The 13251-nt window shown below is 38.1% G+C and overlaps 5 protein-coding genes across 5 annotated transcripts in view; all 5 read left to right on the top strand.

Annotated features, from left to right (window-relative positions):
• LOC132258177 (polypyrimidine tract-binding protein 2) overlaps positions 1–13251 on the top strand; it is a 203115-nt gene that overhangs the window by 28857 nt on the left and 161007 nt on the right. The window lies entirely within an intron of this gene.
• LOC132257824 (juvenile hormone esterase-like) lies at positions 4074–5780 on the top strand. Its single transcript, XM_059754862.1, has 4 exons — positions 4074–4083; positions 4560–5183; positions 5250–5602; positions 5733–5780. The coding sequence occupies exons 1-4, from the start codon at positions 4074–4076 to the stop codon at positions 5778–5780; spliced, it is 1035 nt and encodes a 344-aa protein (XP_059610845.1).
• On the top strand, positions 6150–8198 carry LOC132257823 (juvenile hormone esterase-like). The gene is made up of 3 exons (XM_059754861.1): positions 6150–6417; positions 6996–7598; positions 7663–8198. Exons 1-3 carry the CDS (start codon positions 6150–6152, stop codon positions 8196–8198), a joined length of 1407 nt encoding a protein of 468 aa, XP_059610844.1.
• On the top strand, positions 8557–11225 carry LOC132257822 (carboxylic ester hydrolase-like). The gene is made up of 5 exons (XM_059754860.1): positions 8557–8818; positions 9366–9956; positions 10054–10580; positions 10650–10760; positions 10821–11225. Exons 1-5 carry the CDS (start codon positions 8557–8559, stop codon positions 11223–11225), a joined length of 1896 nt encoding a protein of 631 aa, XP_059610843.1.
• On the top strand, positions 11738–12469 carry LOC132257820 (juvenile hormone esterase-like). Its single transcript, XM_059754857.1, has 2 exons — positions 11738–11747; positions 11793–12469. Exons 1-2 carry the CDS (start codon positions 11738–11740, stop codon positions 12467–12469), a joined length of 687 nt encoding a protein of 228 aa, XP_059610840.1.

Below are 13251 nucleotides of genomic sequence, written 5' to 3'. Positions count from 1 at the left end.
TACATTCTTTCGAAAATCAGGCGTGTCTTATCCTGAAGTGTGTGCAAATGCTGGATGCATTCGCGGAAAATACGAAAGTGGAAGAATAAAGTCTTACGAGGCCTTCTATGGAATTCCTTTCGCTGAGCCTCCAGTGGGAAAATTGAGATTAGAGAATCCTGTGCCGTACAGTGGCTGGAAAGGATATTGGGATGCCACGTATCCTCGAGAGGCTTGTTTGCAGAAGAACTATTTGTTGCAAGGAGCGCCTGTTTCGGGATCTGAGGATTGTCTCTACCTTAATGTCTACCGCCCAAATACTTGGAGTAAAAGAAAACTCCCAGTAATGGTGTGGATTCATGGTGGTGCTTTTATTGGATTCTCTGGTAATCCAGATCAGTTCGGACCGGATTACTTGATGGACAATGGTGAAGTGATCCTTGTGACCATGAACTACAGATTAGGTGTTTTTGGATTCCTTTGTTCGGGAGATGAAGCAGTGAAGGGAAACTTTGGATTGAAGGATCAGCAACTTGCTCTTGAATGGGTGGCAAAAAATATTGAATCTTTTGGTGGAGATTCAAGCGCTGTGACTTTGGCTGGCCAAAGTGTTGGAGCAATATCAGCTAATTTGCATATGTTGAATTCAAAGTCGTCGGGTGAGACTGCACGTGAATTTTTTTTTGAATCCTGTTACAGATTATCTCTTTTCAGCTTATTTTCATCGCGTTATTCTTATAAGTTGCACTGCTCTAACCCGATTAATGGACCCCATTGATTTCTCCGCTCAATATAGAAAGGTGGCAAAAATTGCTGGAATTGCTGATTGGGAATCGGCTTCTACGAACGATTTAGCATTTCAATTGAAGAAAATGGATGGTCTGAATCTTGTCTCAATCGATGATCTGTATGTCGTCGCTGGAGCGCCTGTTTTAACGCTTCGTCCTTGCGTAGAAGGAGATTGGGATGGTGCTTTTATGACTGAAGATCGACGTGAAGTATGGGCCAAAGGTTCATATCCTCACAAACCTATTTTAATTGGCACTGTATCTAACGAGGGAGGCCTATTATCAGTTATGACGTCCAATCAAACTATATTGGATGCATTCAATGCAGATATATTTTATTTACTACCTGCTATGATGAGATTTAATCCCCAGTATGTGATTGATGTTCTTAAGTATTATTTTGGGGATAAGGTATATATTGATGACTCCAATGTAGAAAAATTTCACAAGGTGAATATGGAAAAAAGCTATAATAGTTATAATAGCGGGCATAATCTCTGATTTTTGATATTTCTTTTTAGCTGTTTGGGGACAGAGTGTTTACATCTTCAATTATAAATCTCATAACACAATACTTAAAGTACGCTGACATTCAAAAGAATCCTATTTATCTTTACGAATTTGACTTTAAGGTATGGGAAAAATATTCATACAATGCATATAATATTTGTCTATATTATTCTTTTCGTTAAATTTTTAGAGTTCTTTTACATTTGCCAAATATTTGGGAGCAAGAGAATATTTGGGGGTTATACATCTTGATGACCTTATCTTTCTCTTTACGATGCCGCCTTTATTTCCTATAATTGAGCCTGACACACCGGAAGGAAGAATGACTGATATTTATGTTCGCACTATTGTGAACTTTGTGGCTCGAGGAGAAGTGAAAGTTTGGCGAACTCACAAGCCTTGCACAGCTCTGACATCGAATCCTTTCTGCGATCGCCAAGTCTTCCAGAGATACTCAGATCTCGATCCCAACCAAGTGATCGTTTCTGTTTCTAATGATGCCGATTTGGAAATGGTGAAGTTTTGGAATGAAATTGACAAATGTGTAAAAGAAATAAATCCACCGCCTTGTACTGGTGGAAATTATACTTGTGAATAAAAAATTTCTGTGTATTTCACATGGAGACTTTTGAAAAATTAGTCTTTATATAACTATTGCAGTAGAAATATAGAATTTTGGCATGTGTCTAAATAAATGAATATTAATAAGATACGCAACCTGTTTTACAAATATGACATAGAAAAGATACTAAAGAATAAGAGAAATTTACAAAGACCTCAATCAGTTCGCGTTAGTACCTTTTCGAGAGAAGAAGCAAAAGAATCAAGATGAAAAGTTTTCAGTTCATTATAATTTTCTGTGCTTTGTTAATAAATGAATGTAATTCGCAAAATGCGAATTTATTCAAGACGACTTTATTCAGAAAATCAGGCGTGTCTTATCCGGAAGTGTGTGCAAATGCTGGATGCATTCGCGGAAAGTACGAAAGTGGACGAATAGAGCCTTACGAGGCTTTCTATGGAATTCCTTACGCTGAACCTCCAGTGGGAAAATTGAGGCTGGAGAATCCTGTGCCGCACAGCGGATGGAAAGGATACTGGGACGCCACGTATCCTCGAGACGATTGTTATCAGAAAAATTACGTCCTACCAGGTGCTCCCATTTCAGGCTCTGAGGATTGTCTCTATCTCAACGTTTATCGTCCGAATACTTGGAGTAATGAGAAGAAACTTCCAGTTTTTATATGGATCCATGGAGGTTCCTTTATTTCTTTCTCGTCCAGCCCAAAATATTTCGGACCCGACTATTTCATGGATAATGGAGAAGTGATTATGGTTACAATTAACTACCGAGTGGGTTTTCTGGGCTTTCTCTGCTCCGAAGATGGAGCTGTGAAGGGAAACTTTGGATTGAAGGATCAGCAAATTGCTCTTGAATGGGTGGCGAACAATATTGCTTCGTTTGGTGGTGATGCGAATGCCATAACTGTTTCTGGCCAAAGTGCTGGATCTATTTCAACAAACCTTCATATGTTAAACTCTAAATCTCAGGGTGAGAAATCTTACAACATTGTTTGTACACACGTTTCATTTTGTGTATTTTTTCAGCCTTCTTTCATCGAGCTATTCTAATGAGTGGAAATGCCATTACGCCGTACAATTATCCGATTGATTTTGCATCTCAATTTCGTGAAGCTGCCAAAAATGTTGGTTTGAATGATTGGGAAACTGCTTCTTCCTTCACTTTGGCCAAACAATTGAAGAAAGTCGATGCACTGAAACTCGTATTGGCCGTTGATCAAACTTTCGCTTACTTTGCTACACCGCCAGTTCCACTTCGACCATGTGTGGAAGGAAACTGGGAAGGCGCCTTTCTTACTGAGGATCCTCGCTTAACTTGGGCTGAAGGAAGATTTGCTCACAAACCTATTTTGAATACTTTTAATACCAACGAAGGAATTGTTGAAGCCGCATTGATTATCAATGACACATTATTGCAACAATTCAATGAGAATTTATATAATCTTCTTCCAATTCAAATTGATTTTCCACCACGATATATATTCGACGTATTAAAATTTTATTTTGGAGACAAAGAATACATCGACGACACGAATAGGGATAAATATTTTACGGTGAGAACGTGAACAAAAGAAAAGCATTACTCAATATTACAAACATGAAATTCTTTTTTAGATGTTTGAGGATAGACTTTTTCGTTATCCTCTCTATACATTCGTAAAGCAATACTTGCAATATGCAGATGTTACGAAAAATCCAATATTTCTCTATGAATTTGGATTCAAGGTATGAAATTTCATTGGTACAACAATAATTTATTTGAAAATAATTTTTAACATGTTTTCAGAGCAACTACACTTTTCTAAAATATCTCACTGGCACTGATATGAATTTGGGAGTGTGTCATTTTGATGATTTAATGTATCTCTTCACGATGCCGTCTTTGTTTCCGGTTTTCGAAGCGAATTCTGCAGAGGGAAAAATGAGTGATATTCTCGTTCGAACCTTTGTGAACTTTGTGGCTCGAGGAGAAGTGAAAGTTTGGCGAACTCACAAGCCTTGCACAGCTCTGACGTCGAATCCTTTCTGCGATCGCCAAGTTTTCCGGAGATACACGGATCTCGATCCTAATCAAGTCATCGTCTCTGTCACCAATGAAATCAACCAGGAAATGGTGAAATTGTGGTCTCAGATTGACAATGGCGTTGCTGCAATAAACTTGCCGCCTTGTTCAAATGGAGAATGTTGTTAAATCAGTGTGACTGATTTAATGAAATGGGAACAAGTACTAATATAATGTCAATTATGAAAATTCAAAATAAAGCGCTGTCATATAAAATTTTCTTTGGTAGATCTACATATATATTCCATGTCTTTTTGTTCAAATACAGTGTCTGAATTTAAATGTTGGCGGTTTTAGTAGAATTCTGCTTTATGGGACCTATAAAATGTTAGGAAAGGCAAAAGTCTTTTTTTTTTCAATCTTTGCGATATCTTGACCTGTAGGCATGTGTTGGACAATTTATATGGAAATGTGCATATGTTCTTGCAAAAACCTGTTTAAAAAGAAATACGAAAAATGGGAAAGAAATATCGCCAAAAATTCCTTCAGTTAGTCTTAAGAATTAACTGAGAGTGGTTGCAGAATCAAAATGCGTCCTTCTTTGCTCATATCAATAATTTGTGCATATTGTGTGCTACAAATAAGTGCATTCAATTCTTCTTTCACATCTGTGAATAATGCATTTTTCCGAAAATCAGTTGTGTCTTATCCTGAAGTGTGTGCAAATGCTGGATGCATTCGCGGAAAGTACGAAAGTGGAAGGATAAAGCCTTACGAGGCCTTCTATGGAATTCCTTTCGCTGAGCCTCCAGTGGGAAAATTGAGATTAGAGAATCCTGTGCCGTACAGTGGATGGCAAGGATATTGGGATGCCACGTATCCTCGAGAAGACTGTTTGCAGAAAAACTACTTCTTACCAAATGCGCCCATTAAAGGCTCTGAAGATTGTCTCTATCTCAACGTTTATCGGCCGAGTACTTGGAGTAGAAAGAAGAAACTCCCTGTTTTGGTGTACATTCATGGAGGTGCTTACCTTGGATTTTCTGGAAATCCTGATCAGTTTGGACCTGAATACTTGATGGACAATGGTGAAGTGTTTCTTGTGACTATAACATATAGACTGGGAGTCTTCGGATTCCTCAGTTCAGGAGGAGATGGAGTGGTGAAAGGAAACTTTGGTTTGAAGGATCAGCAACTTGCTCTTGAATGGATTTTCAACAATATCGAATCCTTTGGTGGAGATTCGGGTGCTATAACTCTATCTGGTCAAAGTGTTGGAGCTGTATCATGTAATTTGCATATGCTGAATTCAAAGTCGTCGGGTGAGAAACCTCATTAATATCTGCGTTTTAAATCAATACTCCTAAACTTGGTTTATTTCTTTTTAGCTTATTTCCATCGTGTTATTTTATTGAGTGACACTGCTCTAACTCCACACATTCGCTATACTCAAGATTTCGCCACTCAGTATAGAATGGTGGCAAAAATTGCTGGAATAGTTGATTGGGAAACGGCGTCTACGAGTGATTTAGCGTATCAATTGAAGAGAGTGGATGGTCTAAGTCTTGTCTCAATCGATGAATTATTCGTGTTTCTCTTCACACCCACTGTGCCACTTGGTCCTTGCATAGAAGGAGACTGGGACGGTGCCTTCTTAACGGAGAGTCCCTATGTTTTGTGGGCCGAGGGAAGGTTTAGCCAGAAACCTATTTTCGCCGGTCACGTGAAGGATGAGGGCGCAGTAGTTGTTGCCTTAACACACAATCAAACTCTATTGAACGTGTTTAATGAAAATATTTATACTATTTTACCTCTATTTTTGAATTTTCATCCTCGATATGTATTCGATGTTCTGAAGTTCTACTTTGGAGATAAGGAATCAGTCGATGAATCTAACTACGCAGAATTTGCATCGGTAGGTCAATTACAAAATTGTTACTTAAATTGAACGCCAATTAAGTTTAGTATTTTCTCCATTTTCAGATGTTTGCTGATAGAATTTTCATATATCCCCTAATAAATATGGTGAAACAGTATTTGGCTTATGCTGATGTTGAGAAAAATCCGATTTATCTATACGAATTCGCATTCACTGTAAGCACATTCCTTTTAGTCTTTCTCGTTATGTGTAAGTCATAGATTTATATACTTTCTAGGGCCCTTACAGTTTCCTGACATATCTCGGGGCGACAGAACCTAATGGAGTAACACATATTGATGATCTCATGTATCTATTCACAATGACAGCACTTTTCCCGATATTTGAGCCTGGCTCAGCGGAGAGCAGAATGAGCGATATTTACGTTCGCACTATTGTGAATTTTGTGGCTCGAGGAGAGGTGAAAGTTTGGCGAACTCACAAGCCTTGCACAGCTCTGACGTCGAATCCTTTCTGCGATCGCCAAGTCTTCCAGAGATACACGGATCTCGATCCCAATCAAGTGATCGTTTCTGTCACCAATGAAATTAACCAGGAAATGGTGAAATTGTGGTCTCAGATTGATGTTGGCGTGAATGCTGTAAATCTACCGCCTTGCACTGGTGGAAATTGCAATTGTAATTGAAATTTGACTGCATACATATATGCTTCAATTAATAGTAGATTTTATTAAAATTGATTAATTGTAAACTTAAGTTTTTCAATAGCGCTTGATAATTCATTTTATATGGGCAGAAAAAAGAGTATAAGAACGTGACTGTCAGTAAAAGATTTATTTTCTCCACAAATGTATTTATGAAAAAACATTCTTGAGCCTCACTGTTCAGAAATAAATTTCGCTTTGAGAAATTAATGTGTTTGGATTAAAAATTTGAAATTCCAGTGAGAATTATCAATGAATTTTGTCATGTGTATGTGTAACTTGAAAAATAACATGAATTTTGAATGAGGTATTGAACCTGTTTAAGGAACTCTGGGAACTCATAGGAAAGACGCTAAGTATAAGAGAAATTTACAAAGGCCTCAATCAGTTTGCGTTAGTACCTTTTCGAGAGAAGAAGCAAAAGAATCAAGATGAAAAGTTTTCAGTTCATTATTATTTTCTGTGCTTTCATAATAAATGAATGTAATTCGCAAAATGCGAATTCATTCAAGACGACTTTATTCAGAAAATCAGTTTTGTCTTATCCGGAAGTGTGTGCAAATGCTGGATGCATTCGCGGAAAGTACGAAAGTGGAAGAATAAAGCCTTACGAGGCTTTCTATGGAATTCCTTATGCTGAACCGCCAGTGGGAAAATTGAGATTAGAGAATCCTGTGCCGTACAGTGGATGGAAAGGATACTGGGATGCTTCGTATCCTCGAGACGATTGTTATCAGATAAACTACTTCTTACCAGATACGCCCATTCTGGGATCAGAGGATTGTCTCTATCTCAACGTTTATCGCCCAAATACTTGGAAAAAAGACAAGAAACTTCCCGTGATAGTGTGGATTCATGGTGGTGGCTACGTATCTTTTTCAGCCAGTCCCAAATATTTTGGACCTGATTACTTGATGGACAATGGAGAAGTTATTCTTGTGACTCTGAACTATCGATTGGGTTTTCTGGGCTTCCTCTGCTCTGAAGATGGAGCTGTGAAAGGAAACTTTGGATTGAAGGATCAGCAACTTGCTCTTGAATGGGTGGCGAACAATATTGCTTCGTTTGGCGGTGATGCCAATGCAATAACTCTTGCTGGTCAATGTGGTGGAGCTGCAGCAGCCAATCTGCATATGTTGAATCCAAAATCTCAAAGTGAGAAAGTTACAAAATTTTCATCTTGTGGTGTTGAAAAAAATCTTTGAAATGTATTTTCTAGATCTTTTCCATCGAGCTATTCTAATGAGTGGAAATGCCATTACGCCGTATAATTATCCGATTGATTTTGCGGCCCAGTTTCGTGAAGCTGCCAAAAATGTTGGTTTGAATGATTGGGAAACTGCTTCTTCCTTCACTTTGGCCAAACAATTGAAGAGAGTCGATGCACTGAAACTCGTGTCAGCAGTGAGTGAAATATTTGTTTTTGCTGGAACGCCTCCAGTTCCTGTGCGTCCGTGTGTGGAAGGAAACTGGGATGGTGCATTCCTGACTGAGGATCCTCGCTTAGTTTGGGCTGAAGGAAGATTTTCCCAGAAACCTATTATGAGCAGTTTAACTAGCAATGAAGGAAGCATTGAAGCGGACTTGGTTATCAATGACACATTATTGCAACAATTCAATGAGAATTTATATAATCTTCTTCCAATACAAATGGATTTTCTGCCACGATATACATTTGATGTATTAAAATTTTATTTTGGAGACAAAGAATACATCGATGATACGAATAGGGACAGTTTTTTGACGGTATACTGAAAATCAAAATTTTACAAAATATTGTCACTGATTTTTTCCATTTTTGTTAAACTTTCAGATGTTTGGGGACAGATTTATTCATTATCCTCTCTATACATTCGTTAAACAATACTTGCAATATGCAGATGTTACGAAAAATCCAATATTTCTCTATGAATTTGGTTTCAAGGTACGCAATTTCAATACTAATTTATTTGAAAATAATTTTTAAACATGTTTTCAGAGCAACTACACTTTTCTAAAATATCTCACTGGAACTGACGTGAATTTGGGAGTCAGTCATTTTGATGATTTAATGTATCTCTTCACGATGCCGCCTTTGTTTCCGGTTTTCGAAGCGAATTCTGCAGAGGGAAAAATGAGTGATATTCTCGTTCGCACTGTCGTGAATTTTGTGGCTCGAGGAGAGGTGAAAGTTTGGCGAACTCACAAGCCTTGCACAGCTCTGACGTCGAATCCTTTCTGCGATCGCCAAGTCTTCCAGAGATACTCGGATCTCGATCCCAACCAAGTTATCGTCTCTGTTTCGAATGAAATTAACCAGGAAATGGTGAAATTATGGTCTCAGATTGACAATGGCGTTGCTGCAATAAACTTGCCGCCTTGTTCAAATGGAGAATGTTGTTAAATCAGCGTGTATGAAGGCAAAAGGATTTTGTTGATCAATCATATCGTATGTTTATTTTTGTATTCTTAATTCTTATCAAATATATTGATCGAAGAATACAAAAAAAAATCTTTTTACTTAATGCTTCTTGGAGAATGCTATTTTTATCCAAATAGAATTTATCGCGGTTCTGTTTAGACAACGCTATTTTATTTATGTGTCTTCTTCCATTGAAACATGTGAAACAGGAATGAAAATGAAAGAGTTTGTTCATTTAAATCTCGTGATGTCCCCAACTGGAAGAAATGTATTGCCAATTTATACAAAAACATGTAAAAAGGCTTTTTGCAAGAACCTGTTTGAGAAGATTTGGGTAAAATAAGAAAGCAATATTGCCAAAAATTTCATCAGTTAGTCTTAAGAATTAACTGAGAGTGGATGCAGAATCAAAATGCGTCCTTCTTTGCTCATATCAATAATTTGTGCATTTTGTGCTCTTCAAATAAGTGCATTCAATTCTTCTTTCACATCTGTGAATAATGCATTCTTCCGAAAATCAGTTGTGTCTTATCCTGAAGTGTGTGCAAATGCAGGATGCATTCGTGGAAAGTACGAAAGTGGAAGGATAAAGCCTTATGAGGCTTTCTACGGAATTCCTTATGCTGAACCGCCAGTGGGAAAATTGAGACTGGAGAATCCTGTGCCGTACAGTGGATGGAAAGGATATTGGGATGCCACGTATCCTCGAGAGGCTTGTTTGCAGAAGAACTACTTATTGCTAGGAGGACCCATTTCGGGATCAGAGGATTGTCTCTATCTCAACGTTTATCGGCCGAGTACTTGGAGTAGAAAGAAGAAACTCCCTGTTTTGGTGTATATTCATGGTGGTGCTTATCTTGGATTTTCTGGTCGTCCTGATAACTTTGGACCACATTATTTAATGGACAATGGAGAAGTGATCTATGTGGCTCTTTCCTACAGACTAGGAGTTTTCGGATTCCTCAGTTCAGGAGGAGATGGAGTGGTGCAAGGAAACTTTGGATTGAAGGATCAGCAACTTGCTTTGGAATGGATTTTCAACAATATCGAATCCTTTGGCGGAGATTCGAGTGCTATAACTATATCTGGCGAAAGTGCTGGAGCTATATCATGTAATTTGCATATATTGAATTCCAAATCGTCGGGTGAGAAAACTCATAAGCACGTGCGTCTTGAGTCAATGATTTGAAGTGAATTTATTTCTTTCAGGTTATTTCCATCGGGCCATTTTATTTAGTGATACTGCTTTAACTGCACACGCTCTTTATACCCAGGATTTTGCTACTCAGTATAGATTAGTGGCGAAAATTGCCGGAATAGCTGACTGGGAAACGGCGTCTACGAGTGATTTAGCGTATCAACTGAAGAGAGTGGATGGTCTAAGTCTTGTCGATATCGACGATTTAATCCCGATCGCCCTTACTCCTACTATACCTCTTGGTCCTTGCTTGGAAGGTGACTGGGATGGCGCCTTCTTAAAGGAGAATCCTCATATTCTGTGGGCCGAGGGAAGATTTAACCAGAAACCCATTTTGACGGGTGTCGTGAGAGATGAGGGCACTCTGGTCGTCGCTATAACACATAACAAGACTATAGTAGATGCTTTCAATGCAGATATTTATAATTATCTACCGATAATGCTGAATTTTGATCCTCGATATGTATTCGATGTTCTGAAGTTCTACTTTGGAGATAAGGAATATATCGATGAATCCAATTATGATGAATTTGCTACGGTTAGTTTATCAACGATTTCATGTGGCATTTAGGATAGTCATTGGATTATCTATTTTTTCCTTTTTCAGATGTTTGCTGATAGAGTTTTCATACATCCTTTGATTACTTTTGTCAGGCAGTACTTAAAATATGCGGATGTTGAGAAAAATCCGATTTATCTTTACGAATTCTCATTCACCGTAAGCAAATTCAGCGCGACGCTTTTGTGGTCAATCTTGATTGTCTCATGTCACTTTTAGGGTCCTTATACTTTCATCACAAATCTGGGTGCAACGGAAAATCTTGGAGTCGCTCATATCGATGACCTCATGTACTTATTTTCAATGACATCACTTTTCCCGATATTCGAGCCTGACACAGCGGAAAGCAGAATGAGCGATATTTATGTTCGCACTGTCGTGAATTTTGTGGCTCGAGGAGAGGTGAAAGTTTGGCGAACTCACAAGCCTTGCACAGCTCTGACATCGAATCCTTTCTGCGATCGCCAAGTCTTCCAGAGATACACGGATCTCGATCCCAATCAAGTGATCGTTTCGATTAGCAATGAAGTCAATGAGGAAATGGTAAAATTGTGGTCGACTATTGATATGGGTGTGAATGCTGTAAATTTCCCACCTTGCACTGGTGGAAATTGCAAGTGTTAATGACAAATCCTTTATATCGATTTACAGTATGTCTTTCTCTAAGCAAAAGATCACTGAGAAATTTATTCATCGAGTGTAAATTTTGATTGATTTTTAGTTCTTTAATACAAAATTCATATTGCGTTCGTTTGATTTTCAATAGATAAAACGAATGTTAAATTTCCACTATTAATTTGTACTTCACAAAATAGGCCTTATATTGAATAAAACTCTAATAAATGATAAAAACAAATACGTAATTAATTATAGGTTTCGCATGAGTAAAAAATCATGCTATTTTTAATGAGACATCAATATTTTCTAATAAAACTCATTATTATTGATTTTTATAATGATAATTATCTTATAACTAATTGAATTTCTCATGTAACACGTACATCTGTAAAGAATTTCTTATGCTATTAAAGCCTATTAATCATGAAAACTGTTTGCTATAAAACCACGTTTTCCACATATTTTGAACAGTAGCCATTCTGACGTTGGTTGAGTGCAGAACCAAAAAATCAGTCGAGATGAAGTTCGGTTTATTTATTGGAGTGATTTTTGGTTTTTTGGTATTACAAACAGTTGCAGAAAATAGTCCTAAACATGAGAGTGTAATTTCTCCAACGGCAGTGTCAAGTCGACCGGAAGTTTGCGCGTATTCTGGATGTGTTCGCGGAAAGCATGAAAGTGGACGAATTAAGCCGTATGATGCTTTCTACGGAATTCCTTATGCTGAGCCTCCAGTGGGAAAATTGAGACTAGAGAATCCAGTTCCCTTCAAGGGATGGAAAGGATATTGGGATGCCACGTATCCACGTGACGCTTGCTACCAAAGGAACTATTACTTGCCAGAAAAGCCTATTACTGGATCCGAAGATTGCTTGTATCTGAATGTTTATCGGCCAGATACAGCAAATACTAAGAAAAAACTGCCTGTAGCGGTTTACATTCATGGCGGAGCCTTTACCTCCTTCTCGTCTAATCCCGGAACTTTGGGACCTGAATATTTCATGGACAACGGAGAAGTGATTCTTGTGACTTTGAACTATCGATTGGGTCTTCTCGGCTTTCTGTGTTCAGAAAATGAAGCAGTGCAAGGAAACTTTGGATTGAAGGATCAGCAACTTGCTCTTGAATGGGTGGCGAAGAACATTGAATCATTTGGTGGCGATGCAAATGCTGTAACTGTCATTGGATTAGGTGTTGGAGGTGTTTCAACTCAGCTGCATATGATGAATTCAAAGTCTCAGGGTAATTAGTAATAACAATCACTATTGCGTGTTAATCAAACAAGTGTTTGCACATCATTTTGCTAATGTTAGCATATTTTTCCCTCTAGCTCTTTTCCATCAATCGATTATTATGAGTGGAAATATCCAGTCTCCATTTGCGTCGCCGCTTGATTTTGCGTCCCAGTTTCGTGAAGCTGCCAAAAATGTCGGCTTGGATAATTGGAAAAGCGCTTCTTCTTATTCTCTGGCCAATCAATTGAAGAAAGTCGATGCATTGAAACTCGTATTGGCCGTCGACGAAACCTTCGCATTTAACATTACACCTGTAGTCCCAGTTCGACCGTGTGTCGAAGGACATTGGGATGGTGCATTCCTGACTGAGGATCCACGAAAAGTGTGGGCTGAAGGCAGATTCAAACATAAACCTATGTTACTTACTGCAACAAGTGATGAGGGATTGTATGCCGCTGTGATTGTGCTTAATGAAAAGTTAAAGCGCCAATTTAATGACAGATTGCATGATCTTCTCCCAATCCAAGCCGATTTTTCACCCAGACATTTGAACAGTGTCTTGAAGTTTTACTTGAATGGAAAAGATTACATCGATAACTCAAATGAGAAAAATTACTTACAGGTGAAGAAAAACCGAAAAAACCAAATCTTTCAAATATTATACTTATTCACAAAATACTATTTCAGATGATTGGAGACAGACTTATCTATTATCCTACTCACAAGCTTGTGAGTCAATATTTGAAATATGCTGATGTACAGAAGAATCCTGTTTTCCTTTACGAATTTGGATTCAG

The sequence above is a fragment of the Phlebotomus argentipes genome, unplaced genomic scaffold (genome assembly GCF_947086385.1).
Source record: "Phlebotomus argentipes unplaced genomic scaffold, Phlebotomus argentipes genome assembly scaffold_4, whole genome shotgun sequence".
NCBI lineage: Eukaryota > Metazoa > Arthropoda > Insecta > Diptera > Psychodidae > Phlebotomus > Phlebotomus argentipes.
This window is presented reverse-complemented; position numbering and strand designations above follow the sequence as displayed.

Bases quoted from the DNA above. Each gene is read 5' to 3' on its own strand.
- LOC132257823 (XM_059754861.1), top strand. From the start codon at position 6,150: ATGAGCGATATTTACGTTCGCACTATTGTGAATTTTGTGGCTCGAGGA. The intron at 6,418-6,995 runs GTAATTGAAATT...CTTATCCGGAAG, and splicing joins CACTGGTGGAAATTGCAATT to TGTGTGCAAATGCTGGATGC. The intron at 7,599-7,662 runs GTGAGAAAGTTA...TGTATTTTCTAG, and splicing joins GTTGAATCCAAAATCTCAAA to ATCTTTTCCATCGAGCTATT.
- LOC132257822 (XM_059754860.1), top strand. From the start codon at position 8,557: ATGAGTGATATTCTCGTTCGCACTGTCGTGAATTTTGTGGCTCGAGGA. The intron at 9,957-10,053 runs GTAATTTGCATA...TATTTCTTTCAG, and splicing joins AAGTGCTGGAGCTATATCAT to GTTATTTCCATCGGGCCATT. The intron at 10,581-10,649 runs GTTAGTTTATCA...TTCCTTTTTCAG, and splicing joins ATTATGATGAATTTGCTACG to ATGTTTGCTGATAGAGTTTT.
- LOC132257824 (XM_059754862.1), top strand. The intron at 5,184-5,249 runs GTGAGAAACCTC...ATTTCTTTTTAG, and splicing joins GCTGAATTCAAAGTCGTCGG to CTTATTTCCATCGTGTTATT. The intron at 5,603-5,732 runs GTAGTTGTTGCC...TCTACTTTGGAG, and splicing joins ACGTGAAGGATGAGGGCGCA to ATAAGGAATCAGTCGATGAA.